The sequence below is a fragment of the Oncorhynchus masou genome, chromosome 21 (assembly GCF_036934945.1).
Source record: "Oncorhynchus masou masou isolate Uvic2021 chromosome 21, UVic_Omas_1.1, whole genome shotgun sequence".
NCBI classification, from domain to species: Eukaryota; Metazoa; Chordata; class Actinopteri; order Salmoniformes; family Salmonidae; genus Oncorhynchus; species Oncorhynchus masou.
The window spans coordinates 14894847-14922712 of NC_088232.1; the positions used below are offsets into that span (position 1 = coordinate 14894847).

Here is a 27866-nt window from a genome sequence, read left to right on the forward strand (position 1 = left end):
CTGGTCTTGGCACGTGCACACTAGCTAATAGCTCGCAGTCGCAGATGCAGTGCGGCTATAGCCTAAATTATGACATTATTATGGACAAAATAGCAAGATTATTTTTATTTGTCAAACGACAGCCAAGCATGAATCATCATGTCACCAGAATAAGACCCTCAATATGTATTGGAAATGAAAAAAGCGTTTCCACCGCCATTTCATGCATAATAAATGTTACCGACACAAAAAAAATCCACATTGTCTGGCATATTGTCTTGTTGACATTTGAAATGTTTACCATCTTTTTCCATCAGGCCTGTCGTGACATTTTTTATACGACATTTACTTTCGTCACTTAAAAAGGTTTACTGACACACACACACACAAACGACACATTTACAACTGCGCACTGAACATTCATGAGTACCTTGTCACCAGGTACACTAACACATCAATGAGATCTGAGGGCTGGGACACATAATAAATACTCAAACTGTCCTTTCAACTGGCCTACCTGGTTAAATAAAGATGAAATAAAATAAAACACTGAGGTACCTCATAAGGGTACAGACGAAACATCCTCTCATAGCACAATTCTCATAACATAACCACATTAATTTGTTTGATAAAAAATGTAAATGTTACAAAAAGAAATGTCACTCTAGAGCTATTACCCTTTGACCGTTTGAGGTGAGTACCCAGTGGGGTGACAGGGGAAAGGTCAACGGGTCATAGCTGCAGGGAGAGGGGACAGTGTATGTGTGTGTCAGACCTGGGCTCAAATACATGTATTTGATTATTTGTTATTTTCTGTGTACCGTATTTTAGTACTTTTTTACTCAAATACAGTATAAATACCGTACTAATATTTTAATGTGTCCCGAATCAACTACTTCTACTATAAATAGCCTACATTTTGAAAGTATTTCCAACTACATTATTTCAAATACCAAACAGACCTGGTTGAAATGCATGGTAGTATTTAAATATTTATTTACGAAATACATGCAAATACTTTCCAAGGTTATTTCCAAATACATTCCAATATTAAACTACTTGTGTTTTCGCAATAAAATTACCAAATGCTTACATCCAAATGTATTGAAATACCCTAAATAGTATTTGAACATAGGTTTGGAGTGTGTGAATCTTGCTTGGATTACATGCATGACTCTGACTTTTCTGATAACAATTCCCAAAACCACAAGGATTCCATTTGATGGCTGAAGGAACATCTCAATAGAAAGAATTCATGTAAACTTCCCTGGGAGTCCCAGGGTGTGGTAACAGGGCACGGTGGCAACAATGCATGCTCAACTCACATAGAATAAACAGTCCTTATCTGATTTAGTTCCTTCCTTCAGAATCCTGGCTTGCTGTCCTTGTAGTGGCCTCTGATCTGAGAGTCCAGGCTGTAAAAACAAATAATGGGTAGTACTTTTAAGAACGTGACCCTGTACTGCAACTCCATTCTCCTCAGAGTTGGAGTCTACCTGCCCGTCAAATGTCTGTTGCTGGCCTCCGGAGGCTTCCAAAATGAGCTTCAGAGCTTGTTCCAAAACAAGCAAGCAGCAGCCTACGTTTGCAGGAATGTGTAGGTTGCCGCTCCATTTGTCCAGAAGTTGCCCCTAAGTAGGCTACACACACACCCCACATCCCTGCAATATAACCAAACCACTAGGCAGGCAGCACATTTGGGCAGTGGCACTATTCTGAGTGGCTTCTCCCTTCAGAGACAACATACAAGACCCCAATTAGGTCCAGTACATCAAAGGGTCAAACCATATGCGTGGACATCGGAGGGGGGGTGAACTCTGAGACAGCACTGGGATGGCACAGCTCCAGCTGGGCGTGTGTCTGCTTCCCCAGGGAGGACTTGAAGAAAGACTCCCTGGACCGCAGGAGGGGCGTCTTGCACAGGGCTCCCCAGAAGAAGCGCAGCACTGATGGGCTGAGGAAGATGAACACCCAGGGGTCCACGATGGAGTTGGTTGAGAGAAAGAGGAGGGCGATGAGGTCCATCTTGTGGCTCTCCTTCCTCTGCCCCGTGGAGTTGATATAAACACGGATCTAAGATACAAGAGAGGAAGAGAAGAGACTGAATAACGAGTCCTGATCAAATGACTTACTGAGGAATCCCACCGCTGCCATCTACATCCAAAACAAAGGTAATGTGGTTTGGTAAGAAGAATGCCCCTCTCCCCACCTGTGTGATTACTACCTTTGCGGGTTTAGAGCTTGAGGTAGTCACCTCATATAAGCACTTGGGAGTACGGCTAGACAGTACACTGTCCTTCTCTCAGCACATATCAAAGTTGCAGGCGAAGGTTAAATTTAGACCTGGATTCGTAATCTCTCCTCTTTCACCCCAGCTGCCAAACTAACCCTGATTCAGATGACCATCCTACCCATGCTAGATTACGGAGATGTAATTAATAGATCAGTAGGTAAGGGTGCTCTCGAGCAGCTAGATGTTCTTTACCATTCAGCCATCAGATTTGCCACCAATGCTCCTTATAGGACACATCACTGCACTCTATACTCCTCTGTAAAACTGGTCATCTCTGTATACGCGTCGCAAGACCCACTGGTTGATGCTTATTTATAAAACCCTCTTAGGCCTCACTACCCCCTATCTGAGATACCTACTGCAGCCCTCATCCTCCACATACAACACCCGTTCTGCCAGTCACATTTTGGTAAAGGTCCCCAAAGCACACACATCCCTGGGTTGCTCCTCTTTTCAGTTCGCTGCAGCTAGCGACTGGAATGAGCTACAAAAAACACTCAAACTGGACAGTTTTATCTCCATCTCTTCATTCAAAGACTCAATCATGGACACTCTTACTGACAGTTGTCTGCTTCGCGTGATGTATTGTCTTTACCTTCTTGCATTTGTGCTGTTGTCTGTCCACAAAAAGTTTTGTACCATGTTTTGTTGCTACCATGTTGTTGTCATGTGGTGTTGCGACCAAGCTGTGTTTTCATGTGTTGCTGCCATGCTGTTTTGTTGTTGTCTTTGGTCTCTCTTTATGTAGGGTTGTGGTGTCTCTCTTGTTATGATGTGTGTTTTGTCCTAGATTTTTAATCCCAGCCCCCGTCCTCGCAGGGGGCCTTTTACCTTTTGGTAGACTGTCATTGTAAATAAGAATTTGTTCTTATTTTAATTTTAAAAACTGTCTAAGTGCGGGATCCTTGCCTGAAGCTGGTGTAGTGGGTACAGCACATACTGCAGCACATATTCCCCACCCCAGTGTGGGTACTAATCACAGTCCCACCACTATTCTGCATCTCCCCGTCTGTTTCCCCACTCATTTAATCCTCTCTATCTGAATCAAATGTGATCCCACCAATGCCACCAACCATCTCAACATGCTGTCACCACCAATCACTAGCAAGGCTTAACATCTGATTCTCCAAGCTCTCGCAAACATCTTTGTTCTTCCATTCTCCCAAAAGTCAAATAGACCAGAATGTAATCCTTGCCTGCTCCTAACCAACCAAGCCACATTCCTTGAATCCTTTTTGAAACCCTTGTTTTGGAGATTGGCGTCAATGTCAGATTATTGAAAACAGATCGTCTTTGGTGGAAACAAAAGCTTCAGAAGCTAATAATTCATTAAGTCTGGAGTTATGCGAAAAAAGAACAAGTGTGTAATAAATAAATATTGAAACATATTTGATGTAGTGTCACTTGAACCGGGTCACTTGATCCGAAATACAGTGCCTTCAGAAAGTATTCACACCCCTTGACCTTTTCCACATTTTGTTGTCTTACAGCCTGAATTTAAAATAGATTAAATTGTGTAAGTGGTCTACACACAATAACCCATCATGTCAAAAAAGTGGAATTATGTTTTTACAAATGAATAAAAAAATGAAAGCCGAAATGTCTCGAGTCAATGAGTATTCAACCCCTTTGTTATGGCAAGCCTAAATAATTTCAGCAGTCAAAATTTGCTTAACAAGTCACATAATAAGTTGCATGGACTCACTCTGTGCAATAATAGTGTATAACATAATTTTTGAATGACTACCTCATCTCTGTACCCCACATATACAATATCTGTAAAGATCCCTCAGTTGAGCAGTGAATTTCAAACACAGATTCAACCAAAAAGACCAAGGAGGTTTTCCAATGCCTTGCAAAGTGCACCTATCAGTAAATGGGTAAAAGAAAAAGAAAAAAGAAGACACTGAAAATCCCTTTGATCCACATGGAAAACTAAAGGAATAGAAACCGTAAATTACTTGGTAACAGGAAATACATTTATTTCCATTAAAGAAATTATTTTTGGACTGATCAATGCAGATAGTTTCAAATACTACATGCAATGTAAAAGTCACATCACAAAACTTATATTTGAAATATTTTGGACATCACAGCAACCTAGAGCAAATCTGATTTGAATCAGAAAATTATGTTAATATGATAGGGAAGATAAATAAAATCTTGCAGAGAGCATATCCAACAGACAATCTCTTACAAAAAAATATTAACTATTGGAACCAAGACTTAAAAAGAACTGATGTTGGCACAAGATGGAGGGAAAGTTTGAGCATTACTAACGAAATTACAGTTAACTAAAATGTACGCTTAATCCAGTATAACTAAATGTATAGATTTTTTTTATACAAGAGACAAAATGCACAAATTTTACAGCACAATGGTAAGTGTAAAACGAATAATGACTCAATAATCCATGTTTTTTGGGAACGCTATGAAGTCCGGAAGTTGTGGGCAGAGGTGTAGAAAGTCGGCTGTCAGAAGTATTACAATGTAAATCTGCTTTTAATCCGTAATCCGAAATATCTGCATTTTTCAAGACATGGCATATGGGGGCGTAGCCAGAAGTTAGATGGGTTGGATGATTCTCTTATCACTCTTGACAAAACGTATATTAAAAACTTGGAAAATCAATCAATCAATCTGCCATCAGTAACACAATGGGAAAAATTGAATAATTTATTTAAATAGTGCCGGGGCTACGGAGAGAAATAAAATGGTGCCGTTTCAGGCCATGTGGTAGAAAGTGCTGGGGGTGTGTGCTAGTGGGTCTGGGCAGGTGGGATGTACTTGATGTTTGTATGATGTTGTAGTGTGTGTGTGTGTGTGTGTGTGTGTGTGTGTGTGTGTGTGTGTGTGTGTGTGTGTGTGTGTGTGTGTGTGTGTGTGTGTGTGTGTGTGTGTGTGTGTGTGTGTGTGTGTGTGTGTGTGTGTGTGTGTGTATATAATAAAAATGTACAACAAAAATGAATAAATAACCCTTTGAGCATGGTGAAGTTATTATTTACACTTTGGATGGTGTATCAATACAACCAGTCACTACACAGATACACACGTCCTTCCTAACTCAGTTGCCAAAGAGGAAAGAAACCGTTCAGGGATTTCACCACAAGGCCAATAGTGACTTTAAAACAGTTACTGGGTTTAATGGCTGTGATAATAGAAAATAGAGTACGGATCGACAACATTGTGGTCACTCCACAAAACTAACCTAAATGACAGAGTGAAAAGAAGGAAGCATGTACAGAATACAAATATTCAAAAACATGCATCCTGTTTGCAATAAGATGATAAAGTAAAACTGCAAGAAATGTGGCAAAGAAATTAACTTTATGTCCTGAATACAAATCGTTATGTTTGGGTAAATCCAACTCAACACATCACTGATTACCATTCTTCATATTTTCGAGTTTGGGGTGGCTGGATCATGTTATGGGTATGCTTGTCATCGGAAAGGACTAGGGAGTTTGGGGAGGGGGACAAAAATAAGGGAATTAGAGCTAAACAGGCAAAATCCTAGAGGAAAACCTGGTTCAGTCTGCTTTCCAACAGACACTGGAAGACAAATTCACCTTTCAGCAGGACAATAACCTAAAACACTAGGCCAGATATACACTGGAGTTGCTTAGTAAGACAACATTGAATGTTTCTGAGTGGCCTAGTTACAGTTTTGACTTACAAACTTCTTAAGGATCGGACCCTTTTTTTCTATTTTCGCCTAAAATGTCATACCCAAATGGAAACACTTTGAAGTTTGCGGAAAGTGAAATTAATGTAGGATAATATAACACATTAGATCTGATAAAAGTTATATTTGAAATGCAAGAGAAAGGCCGTAATATAATATTGCAGTTCAGGCACAATTTAGATTTTGGCCACTAGATGGCAGCAGTGTGTGTGCATAGTTGCAGATTGATCCAGAGAAGCATTGCAATACTGGACAATATTTTATATCAAGTCTGCCCAAATGTGCTGAATTGGTCAATTGATAGCTTTTTAAGACCATAAATATAGAGAACATACAAAAATGATATGGTAATACAAAGGTAAGTTTACACACTCCTCGGGTAGTCTAATGGTTAGAGTGTTGGACTAGTAACTGGAAGGTTGAAAGTTCAAACCCCTGAGCTGACAAAGTACAAATCTGGCATTCTACCCCTGAACAGGCAGTTAACCCACTATTCCGAGGCTGTCATTGAAAATAAGAATTTGTTCTTAACTGACTTGCCTAGTTAAAAAAGGTTAAATAAATATATTAACTTTCACACATCTAGATGGCCAGACGGGGTGGCTGTGGAGCCAGAGACAGCAGGGGTTCAAACTGTAGAACCCAGTTCTTATATTTGATTTTAAAAATAGATTTTATCATACAAAACTATGCTACTTTTTTATCTCTGGGACCCTCAGGATGACAAATCAGAGCAAAATTACTGAAGTATATTATTTACCTTCAGAGGTCAATGTATCAAACCAGTTGCAGTGAGAAAAGTTTTGTTGTTGTGCACTCTCCTCAAACAATAGCATGGTATTTATTCACTGTAATAGCTATTGTAAATTGGACAGTGCAGTTAGATTAACAATAATTAAAGCTTTCTTCCCATATAAGACATGTATATGTCTATGTCCTGGAAAGTTTGCTGTTACTTACAACATCATACTAATCACATTAGTGCGCACGTTAGCTCAACCGTCCCGGTATGGCGACATGTTAAATCGTCTTGAGAATCTATAGCAAGAAAATGGCAGTAGCAAAATCTACAGTAGCAATGATCAACAACCAACTTCAGAGCTTGAAGAATTTAAAAAAGAAAATTACATTTTGAATTCAGGCTATAACAACAAATTGTAGAATAAGTCAAGTTTCTGAAGGCACTGTAGCTATTCCACATGCTAAATGGCACAGAGCCGAAAACGTATTTGCGGGAATGAAACAAGATTTGCTAAGGTACAAATTTCCACCGGACTGTCTGTCACTAGATACCTTACAACAGTTGCTATTTTCTAAATTGAAGTCAAATAAAGTATATTATTTTTGGAGAAAATGACATCAATTTCCCTCTTATGTAATTCCACAATAATGATCGGAAAATGTAACCAACCATCTCACAGGTTTTTATTACTCTTGGTATTAGTGAAAGAGTGGGGATGCACATTCCTCGACCGAGCACACACACACACAAACTGTATGCTGCTAAACTGTGTGTACTGTTGGGGTTTCCCGGTGTGACTCAAGAGTGCTGTGTCCAGTAAAAGTGAAAGTACTCTAGACTCTTTCGGGCCAATTTCCTGAAACATCTATCATTACGACAATATCCTGTGGGTGGAACTAGCAGTGTGAACAACCCTGAGTAGAGTGGAAAAACACCACAGCCATGCCTGTAGATTACACAAATTACAATGGGGCAACATAATGAGCTGAACTCTTGTGTGAATTGTTGACACAGATACTTTCTAATATCAGTCTGCATTATGCAAATGCAGTAATGGCTTTATGTTACTTGTTGATTCTTCAAGACTCTTTCTCAATAGTCTTCCCTTGTGTCCTTTCTCCATGCCCTCTCAGAACACATTGGAGAAGAACACCCATGGTTCCTCCCTTCTGACCTCCTTCAATGCATTTTGAGTAGGAAGCCATGAGATAGGACTTGAGAAATCGAGCAAAGATCATTGAGAAATAGCTTACATGTAAATTTGGTATTTCCCTCCCTCCCCCAAACGAGCTGCCATTTTGTTTGCCAATAATCAGGCTGTTAGGGAACACCACCTTAATCCCAGGGTTTAATACAAAATACAAAAAATTCAGGGAGCTCCTTTAAATTCTCTACTAATTATGTTTGTCAGAACCCTATGTGCCCTCAATCTGGAACAAACTGTCTGGATTATGTAATTATTGATTAGTTAGAGAACGTTTTGGGCAGATATTGAGGAGACATGCAGAAACCTGTATTCTCAGTCAGTGTCTTATTGCAACAGCGAAACGCTGTTTAATTATTAATATTTTCATTGGTGCCTGAGGGCACAGTAACGAGGGAAAGTCGAGCAAGCAGTGCTCACAGGCAGGATCCGGTTTCATCGACCGCAGGCAGACGTAGAGGAAAGGCGCCAATCCCACAGGGGGGGGTCTGACCTCTTGCATTACCATAGAGTGCCATATATTGCCTATAAGACTACCTCTGAGTGATAGGCTAGACATTAACCAAAAAGTGGGAAATAAGTTTTTAAAAAGCCTAAGATTCTCATTTCTCCCCTTTTACCACCTTCAACGTATTGGTTGTTATCAATAAGTGTCACAATAGGGTGTCCGAACTAAATGGTATGTTTGAAATGGAAGAAATTATGACGCTATTGATGACAACCTATACAAGTTGCGTGGTTAACAAGCATACTTTTATGTGGGATCCTATGTTTTGCCTGATAAACCAGGCCAATGTTCCGCTTGATATATGTACGGGGGGTTGGAGCGTCATTGGGCATCCATGTGTTTGTGTCTAGGGCTGTTTTTGCTTTGTACATTCCCTAGGGGCAGGCACCTTGTCAATTTAGCAGTAGAGCATTTCTTGGTAACAAGACTATTTAATAAATCGATGCATCTCTTCCGTCATATGAAGCAGGGGTGGTTGAGATGGAAACTTGGTCCCACTGTTAGTTCACTGGCCTCTATGTGACCCTGATGAAGCTCTAATTGAAGATGAGCATTCTAGATAGTATCTTCATTGATGTTGTGCATTCATAGGTATAATGCATTATGATATGGTAATAATGTATTCACTTGTAATAATGTATGACCCCATCTGCCATGTTTGAATACCCTCACTTACATTCTAAATAGTACCAAAAATATAAAGTTTTATATTATGAGAAATTTAGCATGCTTTAAATGCCAGACTATTTTATGGGTTTAATCTAGTAGAATTGGCTGCATAGTATGTGGGATGATTAGTACACAGTATGTCGTTTTAGTTAGCAAAGTAAGGCAAGACAGATTTAGGAAACACCATAATAAAAAAAGTACAAAGTCAACTTTTTTTACAAAAGTGTTTAGGTTTTGTGAGGGACTGGTGGGTGACATTTGATTTCCTGCCTACATGACGCATACTAGAGGATACCATTCTGCCCACCTCATTGCTGTCTACTTAATTTCTCGCCTATTAAAGTGTATTTCAATACACTAATAACTTCTTTATGTAAGTGTTGAACGACATACACTTGTGTAATGTGTTTATCATAGCACAACTGGGCCCCTATAGGAATAGCGTAAGTTGGTGAAGAAACTGACATGAAGAGCACATGTTCAACTTAATAATAAAAAACATGTTTTCCCCATCTCAAGGAGGTTAAATTAAAAAAAATACAATAGTAAGTTTAAAATCTAATCAAATTTAGTCACATGTGCTGAATACAACCTTACAGTGAAATGATTACTTTACAACCCCTTAACCAACAAATAGACTTGAATAGGAGAGAAATTAAGTAGACAGCAATGAGGTGGGTGGAGTGGTATCCTCTAGTAGGTTAACTTAGGGGTAGACCCCATTTTTCTCCATTTCATGTCTGAATGATGTGCCCAAAGTAAACGGCCTGTAGCTCAGGCCCTGAAGCCAGGATATGCATATAATTGGTACCATTGGAAAGAAAACACTTTTTGTAGTGTTTGTAGAAATGTTAAAATAATGTAGGAGAATAACATAATAGATATGGTAGGAGAAAACCCAAAGAAAAACCAACCAGAATTGAGAGAGACCACCCCCCAAGAGAAATATTGTAAATTAGCTCCCTGGATGCAATTCCTATGGCTTCCAAAGTTGTAGGCTTGTAACTTCTAACACAAATAAGAAATAACAGTTTTAGTAGAAGGACACAATCTTGGAAATTTGTGTTTGAGCACGTCATGAAGAAATTACGCACCTGCTAAAATCGGCTTCCTATTGAAAATACTTCTTTCCGAAATAAATATTATATTTTGATTACATTTTAGGATATCTGAGGAATAAATAGAAACATATTTTGAAAGTTTAGTTGTAGATTTTCAGATTCCTTTAACGGCAAGTTGAATGAGTGGATTACTCAAATCAATGGCGCCAACTAAACAGACTTTTTGGGATATAAAGAAGGATTTTATCTAATAAAACAACACTACATGTTACAGCTGGGACCCTTTGGATGACAAATCAGAGGAAGATTTTCAAAAAGTAAATGAACATTTAATCGTTATATGTGAATGTATTAAACCTGTGCCGGTGGAAAAATATTTAGTTAAGTAATTTAAAATAAAAGAAAGAGAAAAAAAAGTAACAAAGAATTAAACAGCAGAAGTAAAATAATAATAGCAAGGCTATATACAGGGGGTACCGGTACAGAGTCCATGTGCGGGGACACCGGTTGGTCGAGGTAATAGGTACGTGTAGGTAGAGTTAAAGTGACTATGCATAGATAATGAATAGAGAGTAGTAGCAGCGTAAAAGAGGGTTCTGGGTAGACCTTTGATTAGCTGTTCAGGAGTCTTATGGCTTGGGAGTAGAAGCTATTAAGAAGCCTTTTGGACCTAGACTTGGTGCTCCGGTACCGCTCGCTGTGCGGTAGCAGAGAGAACAGTTCATGACTAGGGTGGCTGGAGTCTTTGACAATTTTTAGGGCCTTTCTCTGACACCGCCTGGTATAGAGTTCCTGGATGATGATAGAGTTCCCGTGATGAAATGGGCCGTATGCACTTCCCTTTGTAGTCCCTTGCGGTCGGAGGCCGAGCTGCTGCCATACCAGGCAGTGATGCAACCAGGTGTAGAACCATTTGAGGATCTGAGGATGATGTCAAATGTTTTTTTTGTCTCTTGAAGGGGAATAGGCTTTGTAGTGCCCTCTTCACGACTGTCTTAGTGTATTTGGACCATGTTAGTTGAGAATGGGGTTGTGCTAGGTCCTCCTTTTTCTGTAGTCACAATCATGTGTCTTGATCATTTTGAGGGAGAAGTTGTTGTCCTTGCACCACACAGCCACATCTCTCACCTCCTCCCTATAGGCTGTCTTATCGTTGTTGGTGATCAGGCCAACGACTGTTGTGTCAACGGCAAACTTGATGATGGTGTTGGAGTCGTGCCTGGCCATGCAGTCATGAGTGAACAGGGAGTACAGGAGAGGACTGAGCATGCATCCCTGAGGGTCCCCCGTGTTGAGGATCAGCGTGGCGGATGTGTTGTTACCTACCTTTACCACCTTGGGGCGGCCCGTCAGGAAGTCCAGGATCCAGTTGCAAAGGGAGGTGTTTAGTCCCAGGGTCCTTAGCTTAGTGATGAGCTTTGAGGGCACTATGGTGTTGAACCCTGAGCTGTAGTCAATGAATAGCATTCTCACATAGGTGTTCCTTTTGTCCAGGTGGGAAAGGGCAGTGTGGAGTGCAATAGAGACTGCATCATCTGTGGATCTGTTGGAGCGGTATGCAAATTGGAGTGGGTCTAGGGTTTCTGGGATAATGGTCTCATGACCAGCCTTTCAAAGCACTTCATGGCTACAGACATGAGTGCTATGAGTCGGTAGTCATTTAGGCAGGTTACCTTAGTGTTCTTGGGCACACGGACTATGGTGGTCTGCTTGAAACATGTTGGTAATACAGACAGGTTGAAAATGTCAGTAAAGACACTTGCCAGTTGGTCAGCGCATGCTCAGAGTACACGTCCTGGTAATCTGTCTGGCCTTGCGGCCTTGTGAATATTGACCTGTATAAAGGTCTTACTCACATTGGCTACGGATAACATTAATGCTGAAACTAAGGAATAGATAGATAGAGGAGGCAATCAATAAAGTGATGGAGTCCAGGTGAGTCCAATGAAGCGCTAATGCGCGTAATGATGGTGACATGTGTGTGTATGATGGGCAGCCTGGCGCCCTCAAACGCCAGAGAGGGAGAGCGGGAGCAGGCGTGACAGTACTCTCCCCCCTCTAGGGGCACCACCCGGCATCCCACCTCGGCGACCCTGACAGAGGCCAGCAGAGGCGTGGGAGCCTGATGAGCCGGCTGAGACATGACGTGGGATGGGAGCCTGCTGATCCAACCGAGGCAAGAAAAGCTCTCGAACAAGCTAAGGTGTGGAAGCCTGACGAGCCAGCTGAGGGATCCCCGGTTCTTTTGGCAGCGGCACCCGAAACCGACACACCAGCCAAAACAAAAAACTCCCTGATTCCAATATTGGTGTCAGCATTCTGTGAGGACAGACGCTGGGAGACAAGAAGCAAGTACAGGGAGTGAATATTTAATAAATAACACATTAAACAAAACACGGACAGCGTCTGGACAAGGGAAACATAACGTCATTAATGCTGAAACGGGATCAAACTGGGGAATAGACAGATATAGAGGAGGCAATCAATAAAGTGATGAGTCCAGGTAAGTCCAATGAAGCGCTGATGCCGCGTAATGGTGGTGACAGGTGTGCGTAAAGATGGGCAGCCTGGTGCCCTCGAGCCCCAGAGAGCGGGAGCAGGCACGACACATTAACTCTTTAGAACCCATTGTGTCAGTCAACAGCTTTTCTTTAAATTACTATAGTGGCCGGGATTGGCCTTGTTTTCCGAACAATAATATCTTTGTCAAAATCGCAAAATTAACTTGCTAAGAACCTGTCGTCGTATTCGCGTGGCTGTTGTCATCAACCAGAAACAGGTTGTGCTGTTATTTTAATTTTTAACGTTTTTTTCACTTCATTACTCAAAATGAACGTGCTGAAGTGGACACGATTTTTCACTGTGAAAGAGGTTGTAATTTCTATGTTGGTTGGCGATACGGATTCAGACCCATCCTTGCACTTTGAAAAGCAATGATGTGGAGGTGAGTGAAATAAGTAAACAGCAGATGTTGTCGATGTTTGATGCTGTGAAACTTGGGGAATAGCTCTAAGATTAGCAAGATTAGCAAGTCCTGACATGTCTTGATAACTTTGTTGGTATAGGCGAGCATATCATTGGTGGAGCTTGAATGATTGAGCTCTGTCTCATGGAAATAGTTTCAGTGTTCAGCTGTATATTGTCAGCTTACTCATATGGAAATGGCCTGCTGCTAGCAAGCTAGTTAGTCTGTCAGACAAGAAAATCTGTATGTAGTGGTAAATTTGAACTGCGCTCACGAAACGTCACCTCAGCTGTCACACAGACAAACAGCTAACTAGCCACTGAAATGAAGGCCGGAGTAATTTGTGTTTTCTGTTGTGTTTAGGTTATGGTTTGTCATGTTTGCTAGGTGCAAATATTCAAAGGCTATATATTGCCTCGTTTTCATATTATTTGACAGCGTAGCTGTCGTGTTAGGGTAGATGCCCATGAAGTGGAGCTCATGTGATGAGTTGGATATATGTTTACATAGCCAGCTGACAAGTTGGGGGAATTGGAAGGTGTGTAACTGTATCACACAATTTATTATGGAAACCCCTAATTAGGAAGAGTGTCTATGGTTGATTAAAAGACAGGAAGGGAGACAGGCAGTGTGAGAGAGCAAGATTATGTGTTATTTGTTGATCCTCTCCTCTTCCCTCTAAGTCAGTGAAAGCAACATTTTAATTTAACCTTTATTTAACCAGGCAAGTCAGTTAAGAACACATTCTTATTTTCAATGATGGCCTGGGTTAACTGCCTGTTCAGGGGCAGAAGGACAACTGGGGTTTGAACTTGCAATCTTCTGGTTACTAGTCCAACGCTCTAACCACTAGGCTACCCTGCCACCCCAGGGGAGTGAGAGGAGAGTGGAGGGAGAGGAACATGGAGAGAAAGAGAGGGGGCACAGCAGAATCTGCAGAGCTGGGAAGATTGTATATATGACATTCTATTCGTTGCAAGAATTTTGTATAGTAATTTAAATTGAAAAAAGTTTCCCCCCTTTGCTGCTATAACATCCTCCCCTCTTCTGGGAAGGCTTTCCACTAGATGTTGGAACATTGATCCGGGGACTTGTTTCCATTCAGCCACAAGAGCATTAGTGAGGTTGGGCATTGATGTTGGGTGATTAGGGCTGCCAAACCCAGATTGGTCCGTTGGACTACCAGATGGTGAAGCGTGATTCATCACTCCAGGGAATGCGTTTCTACTGCTCCAGAGTCCAATGGCGGCGAGCTTTACACCACTCCAGCCGACAATTAGCATTGTGCATGGTGAATCAGTGTGGGCAGTGTGGAGGCTTGTGTGCGGCTGCTCGGCCATGGAAACCCATTTCATGAAGCTACCGACGAACAGTTCTTGTGCTGACATTGCTTCCAGAGGCAGTTTGGAACTCTGTAGTGAGGGTTGCAACCAAGGAAAGACGATTTGTATGTGCTACATGCTTCAGCAGTTGACGGTCCCATTCTGTAAGCTTGTGTGGCCTATCAGTTCGTGGCTGAGCCGTTGTTGCTCCTAGATGTTACCAATTCACAATTACAGCACTTACATTTGACCGGAGCAGCTCCAGTAGAGCAGAAATTTGATGAACTGACTTGTTGGAATGGTGGCATCCTTTGACGATGCCACGTTGACAGTCACTGAGCTCTTCATTATGGCCAATCTACTGCTGATGTTTGTCTATGGAGATTGCATGGCTTCGTGCTCGATTGTATACACCCGTCAGCAACAGAATCCACTAATTTGAAGGGGTGTCCACATACTTTTGTATATATAGTGTGTATCTGTTCCAGAGCTTGTAATGGATTACGACAAGAAAATGGGCTGGGTTTTCCATCTCAACCAACTGAGGATCTATTACAATGTTGGATGCACAGGCAGAAAATGGTGGAAGTATGTGTTTTGGAAGGATGCTCAATATTGCCATCATAGCATATAGCATGTAGCAAACAGTTACAGTTGAAGTCAGAAGTTTACATACACCTTAGCCAAATACATTTAAATTCAAGTTTTCCACAATTCCTGACATTTAATCCTAGCAAAAATTCCTGTCTTAGGTCAGTTAGGATCACCACTTTATTTTAAGAATGTGAAATAGAGAGATTTATTTATTTCAGCTTTGATTTCTTTCATCACATTCTCAGTGGGTGAGAAGTTTACGTACACAAAATTATTATTTGGTAGCATTGCCTTTAAATTGTTTAACTTGGGTGAAACGTTTCGGGTAGCCTTCCACAAGCTTCCCACAATACGTTGGGTAAATTTTGGCCCATTCCTCCTGACAGAGCTGGTCTAACTGGGTTAGGTTTGTAGTCCTCCTTGCTCACACACGCTTTTTCAGTTCTGCCCACAAATATTTTAGGATTGAGGTCAGGGATTTGTGATGGCCACTCTAATACCTTGACTTTGTTGTCCTTAAGCCATTTTGCAACAACTTTGGAAGTATGCTTGGGGTCATTGTCCATTTGGAAGACCCATTTGCGACCAAGCTTTAACTTCCTGAATGACGTCTTGAGATGTTGCAGGGTAGCCTAGTGGTTAGAGTGTTGGACTAGTAACTGAGCTGACATATCTGTCGTTCTGCCCCTGAACAGGCAGTTAACCCACTGTTCCTAGGCCGTCATTGAAAATAAGAATGTGTTCTTAACTTACTTGCCGAGTAAAATAAAGGTAAAAAAATACACTATCCACAAATTATATGGCATCATGACAATTATGTGGATAGTGTATTTTTTTACCTTTTACCAGTCCCTCCTGCAGGAAAGCACCCCCACAACATGACGCTGCCACCCGCGTGCTTCACGGTTGGGACAGTGTTGTTCGGCTTGCAAGCCTCCCCCTTTTTCCTCCAAACATAATGATGGTTACCGCAAGTCGCAAAGAAAACGGGAGCTGCCTTCACTAATCAACATCATCTAATCACCTATGCTTGGTATAAAACAGTGATAACTAAAAGATACCAAAATCGATTTAGTCCAATCAGCATAAGCTAAATATGATGTGGCTGTCCATGGTACTGATTTGTGTGATTGTGTGCGTGCAAGTAGAAAAAACATGTTGACTCATCCTGCCAATGCCATCCTCCTCTTTCATGTTGCCTAAAACAGTCTATGACTCTGTTATACAGTAAACATTTTTAGTTTTTGTTGTCCTAGGGTACTTGGCTAAACTACTTGCTCGCTAGCCTAACTTCCTTTCATGTGCAACGATACGCCACGTTAACATTAGCCTACTACATCTTGTGTTTGTTGATCTTCATCCTCTAAGGCCAGGGGCAGAAAGGCCACATCACAACGACATGCAACAATGAAAAAATTCTGTCAATAATGACATTTGGCTTGTGATGTGATTGGTCTGAAGCCAAATCCAAACTGGCTTCCCTTGACAATTTTTATTTTTTTTATCAAGGGAAGCCAAATGCTTGCTGGCTTCCCTTGCATTCGATGCTACAGGCGGCAACAATGTCGTACTCTTTTTGATCAGACAGCATCAGATACTAAGACAGAGGGGCACTGTTTCGTTCACTCGGATGGATGCTTTCTCCGCTGAGATACATTTCCTTCAATTTGCAGACTGAATGTATGAAAGGCTGAATGTATGAAACAAAACACATTGTGTTTTTTTCTTGGTATAGTTTCTTGGTAAATTCTTCCTTTGGCATCCATGAATATACGCCACTGATAGAAACGCATTGGGCGTATTTTTGACAGATATTCTTAAGAAAATTACAAGGTTAAAGAAGGAACCTTCAACCTCTTATATGTAAAGTCCCCTGTTTTGTGGACATGTGTGGTTCTGGTACCGGTTTCGACTGACATTTTTCAGTTTTGACCGACACCCGAGATTGAAATGGCTTGCATTGAGCGGTAGCCATGATTCTCATGGACACAGGAGTATGTCTGACACCAGGATGTGAAATCTGACACCACATGAAGCTGGGATGTCCCTCCAACCATTTAATTTGCTCTTCCGACTGTCCATCAACTCCTGGCTGAACTCTATGTCACAGCCACTAACAACAATATGCCTGGTAACCCAGCAGGAGATTGCGGTTTCGTTGCTGTAACACATTTAGAGATCGATTCATAGCCATTCATATAAAATAATTCATAGACTTTAAGTGAACAACACTTTCTGTTTGTCATAGACGGAAATTATTAATATGAAAGACGGGTTCCTAACAAGTTCAGGAAGCCAAGCTAGAGCTCTGTGATATGTTCATAGCGATGGGGGCAGACGGTTTTGATCAAGAGAGACCTTTAGAAAATATGCACATTTTCTCTAACACTCAATACACAAATATGTATTTTTTTCCCTGAAAAGTAACTACACTTCAGCAATTTATAACTATTTTTACCAGAAAGGTGAGATTTGATCCTTTCTTGGAGTATTTAGCATTACTAGTTATGTTTTATGGCCCTCATGATAAATAATTATGTTTGGGGAGTACGTAGATTATATTTTTGATTGCATTTAAGAGGTTTTAAGGTTAATTTAAGAACCCATACTCTGCCATCAGTTTGTTTTTAAACATTTGTAGACTTAAGGTGTGCTTTTGAGAACCCTTTTCAAAAGAGTGGTTTGCTTTGGAACCAGCAGTGCGCTCGTGATTAAAGGGCGCATGTATGTATAATTCGAATGGAGACCGTTGGTTCAAAGACGCACTGGAGGCGGGAAGTACACGGATGGTTGGAGGCAAGACAGGTGAGAGACGACTTGCAACGGATCGACGTGAAAGGTGGGTAAATGTTAGCTATTCACTAGCCAACAATAATAATTCAAACTATTATCAAAAAACAGTACAATCAAATTAAATGTTATTTGTCACATGCACATGCACATGCACCGAATACAACAGGTATTACCTTACAGTGAAATGCTTACTTATACAAGCCCTTAACCGGCAATGGAGTTAAGAAAAATAAGTAAAGAATAAAATAGAAAAACAACAAATAATTAAAGAGCAACAATAAAATAATAGTAATGAGCCTATATACAGGGGGTACCGGTACCCCCGCACAGGTTAGTCGAGGTAATACGTACATGTAGGTAAAGTGACTCCATAGATAATAAACAGAGTAGCAGCAGAGTAAAAATGGGGGTGAGGGGGGTTAATGCAAATAGTCCAGATAATCAAAAGGCTAACTGTTCAGGAGTCTTATGGCTTGGGGGGTAGAAGCTGTTTAGAAGCCTCTTGGAACTCGACTTGGCGCTCCAGGTACCGCTTGCCGTGTGGTAGCAGAGAGAACAGTCTGACTAGCATGGCTGGAGTCTTTGGCAATTTTTAGGGCCTTCCTCTGACACCACCTGATATAGAGGTCCTGGATGGCAGGAAGATTGGCCCCTGTGATATACTGGGCCATATGTTTTGCCACATAAACTGAAATTAGGAAAACTATTAGAAGTTTAGCAAGCAGGAAATGGAAGAGTGATATCTGCATAGTCTAAGTTGTTGAGAGTTTGGGTGCTGTGAGAAACTCAGCCTCCATAAACAGGTAAGACACACACACACACACACACACACAGGAACTCAAATCCTTCTGTTCACCTGATTTAGAATTCCTCACAATCAAATGCAGACCGCATTATCTACCAAGAGAATTCTCTTCGATTATAATCACAGCCGTATATATTCCCCCCCAACCAGACACGTCGATGGCTCTGAACAAACTTTATTTGACTCTTTGCAAACTGGAATCCATACATCCTGAGGCTGCATTCATTGTAGCTGGGGATTTTAACAAGGCTAATCTGAAAACAAGACTCCCTAAAATGTATCAGCATATCGATTGCGCCACCAGGGCTGGCAAAACGTTGGATCACTGTTATTCTAACTTCCGCGACGCATATAAGGCCCTGCCCCGCCCCCCTTTCGGAAAAGCTGACCACGACTCCATTTTGCTGATCCCTGCCTACAGACAGAAACTGAAACAAGAAGCTCCCACGCTGAGGTCTGTCCAACGCTGGTCGGACCAAGCTGATTCCACACTCCAAGACTGCTTCCATCATGTGGACTGGGACATGTTTCGTATTTCGTAACTGAGCTAAACGACTACCGCCCCGTAGCACTCACTTCCGTCATCATGAAGTGCTTTGAGAGACTAGTCAAGGACCATATCACCTCCACCCTACCTGACACCCTAGACCCACTCCAATTTGCTTACCGCCCAAATAGGTCCACAGACGACGCAATCTCAACCACACTGCACACTGCCCTAACCCATCTGGACAAGAGAAATACCTATGTGAAAATGCTGTTCATCGACTACAGCTCGGCATTTAACACCATAGTACCCTCCAAGCTCGTCATCAAGCTCGAGACCCTGAGTCTCGACCCCGCCCTGTGCAACTGGGTACTGGACTTCCTGACGGGCCGCCCCCAGGTGGTGAGGGTAGGCAACAACATCTCCACCCTGCTGATCCTCAACACTGGGGCCCCACAAGGGTGCGTTCTGAGCCCTCTCCTGTACTCCCTGTTCACCCACGACTGCGCGGCAACGCATGCCTCCAACTCAATCATCAAGTTTGCGGACGACACAACAGTGGTAGGCTTGATTACCAACAACGACGAGACGGCCTACAGGGAGGAGGTGAGGGCCCTCAGAGTGTGGTGTCAGGACAATAACCTCACTCTCAATGTCAACAAAACAAAGGAGATGATTGTGGACTTCAAGAAACAGCAGAGGGAACACCCCTCTATCCACAATGATGGAACAGTAGTGGAGAGGGTAGTAAGTTTTAAGTTCCTCAGCATACACAGACAAACTGAATTGGTCCACTCACACAGACAGCATCAGGAGGCTGAAGAAATTCAGCTTGTCACCAAAAGCACTCACAAACTTCTACAGATGCACAATCGAGAGCATCCTGGCGGGCTGTATCACCGTCTGGTACGGCAACTGCTCCGCCCACAACCGTAAGGCTCTCCAGAGGGTAGTGAGGTCTGCACAAAGTATCACCGGAGGCAAACTACCTGCCCTCCAGGACACCTACACCACCCGATGTTACAGGAAGGCCACAAAGATCATCAAGGACAACACCCATCCGAGCCACTGCCTGTTCAGCCCGCTATCATCCAGAAGGCGAGGTCAGTACAGTTGCATCAAAGCTGGGACCGAGGGACTGAAAAACAGCTTCTATCTCAAGACCATCAGACTGTTAAACAGCAACCACTAACATTGAGTGGCTGCTGCCAACACACTGACTCAACTCCAGCCACATCAATAATGGGAATTGATGGGAAAGGATGTAAAATATATCACTAGCCACTTTAAACAATGCTAATACATAATACATGTAATACATGTATCACTAGCCACTTTAACTATGCCACTTTGTTTACATACTCATCTCATATGTATATACTGTACTCGATACCATCTACTGTATCTTGCCTATGCTGCTCTGCACCATCACTCATTCATATCTTTATGTACATATTCTTTATCCCCTTACACTGTGTATAAGAAATTAGTTTTGGAATTGTTAGTTAGATTACTTGTTGGTTATTACTGCATTGTCGGAACTGGAAGCACAAGCATTTCGCTACACTCGCATTAACATCTGCTAACCATGTGTATGTGACAAATAAAATTTGATTCGATTTGATTTGAGATGACCCAATCTAGGTTATGTTAAACTTCCAACACAGGATACTGAGTTGTAAACTTGACTAAATATTTTAAACCCATGATAGACTCTCTCACCATCTCTTTACATCCTCCTCCCTTTAGTCCTTGTCTTATCCTGCCCCTGTTCAGTTAAGTTGTAGAGAGTTTGGGAGCTGTGATAGATAAATGTATCAACCTCCACAAACAGGTAAGACACACACAGAGAGCGTGGGATGACCCAATGTAGGTAATGTTAAACTTGACAAAAAGGAGAATAAATAAATCACATTAGTGAGATGCATTTGATATTGAATACTCATGTTGTGTTTGTGTCTAATTTACAGTATGTCTTTCTGGATGGTGCAGTGGGGTGGCCTGTTCGGTCCTCAGTATTTCAGACCAAGGCAAGACGATGTTTAAAGCTCACTATGGATTTACAAACATATAAAGTATTTGGATGTATTTGCTCTATGATTGTGTGTTCTGTACATGGAGAATATTTGTCTTTTCCAATACTAACTAAATGTTGCTCATTCAAATGTACTACTCGTTGAAAGACCAGACGGGGAAGGGATATGTATAAATTCTTCAATTTTCCTACTCTCATGAATTCACATACTAATAACCTTTTAACACCATTGTTCATACCCAGATCATAATGTGCTGGCTTGGGTATTTTCTTCTCACATTGTAAATTCCATCACATTTCCAGCAGCATAACAAGACCAGTAAATCATCTCCAATTGATTTTAATTTTGGAAATATGTTCCGAAGTATTCCCATGCATTATAGAGAGACACGTGATCTTAAAGCAAGGTTTGAAATTATTAGGTTAAATATTCTATCTGTTTGGCCTTCTTGCGGTCAATTTGCAATCTACAAATGATTTGTAATTATGTTCCCGACCCCCAACCATCCACTTAAGAGAAGAAGAAAAATAAAGAAAAAATGATGAATTACATTTAAAAATCGTCCTGCGGTGAACTTGTTGATTATCCCTGCTTTATAATATTCTAATCCTGCCTTTTTTATTACACCCTCCAATTTAAGGTATCAAGGTCAATGCAGCCATTTTGCTCCTCCCCTACCTCCTCAAAGAAGATAAAAGTGGGCTGTATATCACAGACAGGGTATGTATTTTGCCAGCAGATTAATAAATAAATGCAAAGTTGGTAGTAATACTGTGTAAGGTGTGATCAGTTGTTAACTTACTGTTTGAAATATGACCTATGAGTAAGCTTAATCTTTTTTCTTTGTATCTTTTCTTTGTTTTCTTCTTAGAGTGTGTAAAATTCCCCATACATAAGAATAGAATCCCTTGCCGGATGAGAGCCATGTACAGCTCTTCCTGGATGGAGAGCAGGTACTAACTGAAGAGCCTAACCCTAATCCTTGGAATTTATGAGGGGGTAAATTACCAACAAATGTTGAATGGCAAACTTTTTGCTGTAGAGAGGGATAGGGAAACCAGACTTCAAAGTAACGCAAGGTCAGTTGTAAACTGCTAAATTACTCAAATTAGAAACCACTTAGAAAGCTCTTATTCGATGTGCTAATGCTTTGTTAGTGGCTCTACATGCCTATGAGTTTTATTATTGACCTGTGAAATATTCTCCATGTACAGTGAGGGAGAAAAAGTATTTGATCCCCTGCTGATTTTGTATATTTGCCCACTGACAAAGAAATTATCAGTCTATAATTTTAATGGTAGGTTTATTTGAACAGTGAGAGACAATAACAACAAAAAAATCCAGAAAAACGCATGTTAAAATGTTACAAATTGATTTGCATTTTAATGAGGGAAATAAGTATTTGACCCCTCTGCAAAACATGACTTAGTACTTGGTGGCAAAACCCTTGTTGGCAATCACAGAGGTGAGTGTAGTTTCTTGTAGTTGGCCACCAGGTTTGCACACATCTCAGGAGGGATTTCATCCCACTCCTCTTTGCAGATCTTCTCCAAGTCATTAAGGTTTCAAGGCTGACGTTTGGCAACTCGAACCTTCAGCTCCCTCCACAGATTTTCTATGGGATTAGGGTCTGGAGACTGGATAGGCCACTCCAGGACCTTAATGTGCTTCTTTTTGAGCCACTCCTTTGTTGCCTTGGCTGTGTGTTTTGGGTCATTGTCATGCTGGAATACCCATCGACGACCCATTTTCAATGCCATGGATGAGGGAAGGAGGTTCTCACCCAAGATTTGACGGTACATGGCCCCGTCCATCGTCCCTTTGATGCAGTGAAGTTATCCCGTCCCCTTAGCAGAAAAACACCCCCAAAGCATAATGTTGCTCCTAATCTCAGGTCGTTACCTGTGTAAAATACACCTGGGAGCCAGAAATCTTTCTGATTGAGAGTGGTCAAATACTTATTTCCCTCATTAAACTGCAAATCAATTTATAACATTTTTGACATGCAGTTTTCTGGATTATTTTGTTGTTATTCTGTCTCTCACTGTTCAAATAAGCCTACCATTAAAATTATAGACTGATCATTTCTTTGTCAGTGGGCAAACGTACAAAATCAGCAGGGGATTAAATACTTTTTTCCCTCAATGTATCTAAACAAATCATTTTTATGATTGGTATGGTTGATAACAATAACTATTATTGTATTTTTAGTATAGGTTTCTATCTTGTTGTTGATACATGATCAAATATGAATGTTCATCAACGGTTGACATTGTATCAGGGATACAAACTGGTGAGGGTCCAAAAAGGTAACAAAAAATGTGCATGGTTGCATCTCGCTGTAGGCTGTTTTGGTTATTTGGATCTCCATTCGCCTTTTGTTTACTGCTTTTTTTTTACTGTTAATTGATGAGAAAGCCAGAGTTCCCTCCCCTCTGACATCCTCCAATGGGTTTTGAGAAGGGGCGAGAAGAGGACACAAGGAGCATGCAACTGAGATTCTTCCAGGGAGAATATCTGTCTGCGCCTCTCTTTTTAGCTAAATGGGTGATACACTCTGCGTCTGGATACTTTTCATCATCCCCCCAAAACGTTTTTATATTTTTTATTTTATACAAATCTACACAATTCACATGGATGACCTATTTTGAGATCAAAATGTTGAATATCACTGAACAATGGCAGGTTTGTATTCCTGAGTACTTAATTGACTAACACTGATATTTTTTTGCACAACTGAATCAAGCAACATTTTATTTCTCAATTGATAGGTGATAGTTACACTCTTTAAAAAAAAATAATTCCCGGAGGCACTTAGGGGTTCTTCAGATTGAAACACCAGCAGAACACCTAAAGGGCCTCCAGGAACCTTTTTCCGGAGGAGCCTTTTAAAAAGGTTACTCAAAGAACCATCTAGGGTATTAAAGTTTCTGTAGGAACCTTTTATGTTGCATGTATTGTATTATGAATAATAGTAGTAATAATCATAACAAGAATAATAATAAAATAACATGGAGTGGCAAACCTGTAAAGTCACAGATTCATTTTATTGACTTTGAGAAGGTAATAGAAATACAAATATGCAATCAATACATTTAAGGGTACACCCAGGAGGAAAACAGACGAATAGTATAACTTAGAAAAACAATTGTTTAACTTACCACCAGAGGAAGAGAGCAAATCACGAATATCACCGTCATGAACACCAGTACTATAAGATGTTCGACCTCTTCGGCCATGGAGAGGACTCTCCGGTCCTTCTTACTCCGAGTTGTCACGGATCCCCCGTTTAGTTTGCGCCTCCGGTACATCAAAACCAGGTGGTATACGACAAAGGCGTTACAAGCCGCTATAGCAAGGACGAGGATGAGCATAACGGTTGCGTAAAGGACTGGATAAACTCGGTCTTCCGGCATTAATGGATTCATGTCAATGAAGCACCACGTCCCCGGGCAATACTGCACGTAGTCCCCAAAACCCAAAAAGGGCATGAGGCAAAACACCCCGCAAACTAAATAGATGAATGGAATGGTGATGTATCCACAACGTTTGGTGACGTGCCGCCCGTAGAAGTATGGACACCCAATGGAGAGGCATCGCTCAAGCGCCATTGCGAAGAGGACAGATAACGTGGCCAAGCTGAAAAAAGTCATACAGAATCCAAAATACTCACACATTGCGGGAGGGTTACTGTCAATCATAGAAATAATGGTGGTGTTAAAGGAGTAGGCTGCCAGGACGAAAGGACTGACCAGACAGGTGCCCATCAAGTCAGTGACGACCAGCGTGGTGACCAGGACGTGGAAGAGCGACAGTCGCTGCCGGCTCTTGTCCTTTCTGCGACGGATCTCCAGAAGGATCAAAGCGGCCAAGTTCCCTATCACTCCGGCAGAGAACATTATCGCGCTGATGCGCGGGTTCCCATTGTCGATGTGCAGGTTGCTGTGGCATGGGTCCTTCTCGGTGTCGTTTGCCATAGGAAGAGTTTTGCCTCCGTCCAAGACTTCAGTGCTGATTGGGTGAGATTCCAAAACGATTCACTGTTCCTGAGAATAAAACAGTGCTTTTGTTTCAGCACTTCAATAATAAAAAGCACAAAGTGAAGTATGCCAACTTCTATTCCTCTTATGAAATAAAGTTTGTGCCTTTGTTTTACTTTGCTGTGATCCGGAGCTTGTGATGCGAGATCATGGTACAAGCTGATCGGGTATGGAGCCGCGCGCTTTCTCTCTCCACCTTTTCTTCACACAAATTTACAACTCTGGCGAAGTCTTGATTCACAAAATATAGGCACCCTTTGCCCTACTTCTATATTGTTTCCTGTCCAGAGAAAAAAATGACAAAAAAAGTCTGAACCAGCCTATGTGTAGTCATTCTGTACATTATTTAAGAGTCTATGTTTTGCCGGCGTTTGTTTTTCTTTGGTAAGGATAACGCGGATGTTCTGCGTCTGTGAGCCATGGGTTCCTCTCCCTGAATGAGCTGTTTGAGCGAAGTAATGCAGGGACGTCACCGATATGTCGACACACCCTCTCCTCCAATAAAGAGGTGGAAAGATTTTATTCAGAAGAGTGGCACACTCAAGCACAGTTGGAGCTGATTGAGCTGAATGTCATGGTAATGTGAATTACTCTTATTCAATGCATTTTAACATGGTCTGTATGTTTTGGAAGTTCTTATTTCTATTTCATTGATGACTAGCCTAGTTCTTTTTTATAGCCAATAGAGGGGATTAAATTAGATTAAGTAAAAGGCTTCAAGGGTAATTTAATTAATCAAAGTATGACTATAACCTAATCTATATAGCCTCATAATTAAGCGAAAAGTCCTGAACTGCTTGGTTTACAAAACTGCAAATCATGCGCAAAGGGAAACACAATAAATTGTTTTGACTTGAGTCATCATTTGACTTCTGAGAGAACAGAGAATAGTATTTTTTTACTTTTAATGATGCCCAAGCGACCATATTCCCTCCAGTGTGCCCCTTTCCTGCTCACCTCACCTTTTCCTCTCCCTTTCTTTGTCCTATCCCCTACCCAGCTCCCTCTTAAACTGATAGACCACACTCACTGCATGTTACCCACTCCATGACTTGAGCCAGAGGATAAGGGGATTCCTCCCTCACTGAACCTCTCCTATGCTATTAAGTCTGCATCTTATATTTGCCCATTTCAGAGACACACTACATATCCCTGTCTTTAGCCAATGGAATGGCCAGTTTATCCAGGCACAGATAGAATGTATGTCTTAGATTAAAATGTATGTATCTGTGATGTGACGTCTATACTGGAGGGGACAGACACATGGTCTCCTTGACAAGGTGTCAGGGTTGTGACAGTTATTGGATCCCCCTATGATTAGTAACATGGATAATGTGTTCTTCTCCCTCCTCCCCACCTGCTTCCCCATCCGTCTGTCTGTATCTCTGTCTGTCACTCTGTCTGCCGGTCTCTCGACTCGGCACAAACAAGCTGTCAATGTGTGGATGTTTTTTGTCATGAGAAGTGTTTCATTGCTAGTGCTGATACAATTCACACAGCGTCATTGCATTGCCCTTGTGGTGGCCATGTGACAATGAAAGACAATGAGAGACGTAGTCCTGACCGCTGACACCAATGTTATGTTCCAACAGGATGTCTGACTAAAAGTTTAAACACATCTTCTGAAGTACCTTGATGGGATCAATCATCTATGGCCTGATGTACAGTGACTCCCATTCATAATTAATTGTGAGTGAACCGGTCAGATTGGCTTTCAACATGGAGACTAATACCTTAACAGAAAGCATTCCGGACATTTACCCTCATCCCTTTCACTGTAATTCGATTTCAAGGCACTTACCATGGTGAATAATGCAGATTATTGTCAGAGCCAAATAAAACTGTCACACTAATGAGAAACAAAATGGATCATATAAATCATAAGTCGTTATTTTATTTGGATTTGCAGAAACTCCATGGAAAGCATTTTAATGGAAATATAAAACCCATATTAATACAAATGGCCTTATTCAATTAAAATGGTCTGGGTAAGACAAGAACATTTTTCTTTTTGGATTCTTATCAACAAACAGGATGTTTATTGTAACAGACAAAAAACGCACCTACAGTAACCGCGTGTTCATTCAATATGTTTTGTGGCAACACACGTATTGATATGACTATAACTACTGTTCCCTGAAGGAGGGAAACAAGGTACAACATTACTATGGGGAGTCACACTCCCGTGACTTCGGTTGAAGGATCTACAATCACGCCTGACAAGGCCAATGAAATCTGTGCCTTGCTGGAAGCCCCATCTCCCACAGGTGATAAGCGCGAGGCTCAGATTCATTCCGGATTCACCGCTCTTCACTGAGCACAGGAACAATCGGTGCGGGGCCAAACAGGTGTTGTACCTCATTTCCCTCCTTCAGAAAACAGTAGTTATAGTCACTTTCCCTTTGAGTCAGTCAACTTCGGTACAACATACTATAGGGAAATATAATCACGCCCCAAGACGACCCCAACAGATACTAAATGAAACGGCCCATGGCAGACCACCCAGAGCTGACCGTGCCAGATGTGACAGTCTGGGTATTGCACACTGCCTCGTGACTTTCCCCTACCCAACCATAAGCACGCTGTGGGCTAGACTGGAAGCAGTGACATCCAAACAATAAAACCTCACAAAAGTGTGTGGTGATGCCCAACTCGCCAAAACACCATAAAAAAAGTATGTAGA

At 41.5% G+C, this 27866-nt stretch overlaps 1 protein-coding gene across 1 annotated transcript; it reads right to left on the minus strand.

The window, feature by feature from the left end:
- Positions 1-90: 90 nt before the first annotated feature.
- Positions 91-25614, minus strand: LOC135507843 (prostaglandin E2 receptor EP2 subtype-like). Its single transcript, XM_064927540.1, has 2 exons — positions 24305-25614; positions 91-2052 (listed from the first exon to the last, which is right to left on the minus strand). Exons 1-2 carry the CDS (start codon positions 25118-25120, stop codon positions 1759-1761), a joined length of 1110 nt encoding a protein of 369 aa, XP_064783612.1. The 5' UTR covers positions 25121-25614; the 3' UTR covers positions 91-1758.
- Positions 25615-27866: the final 2252 nt, after the last annotated feature.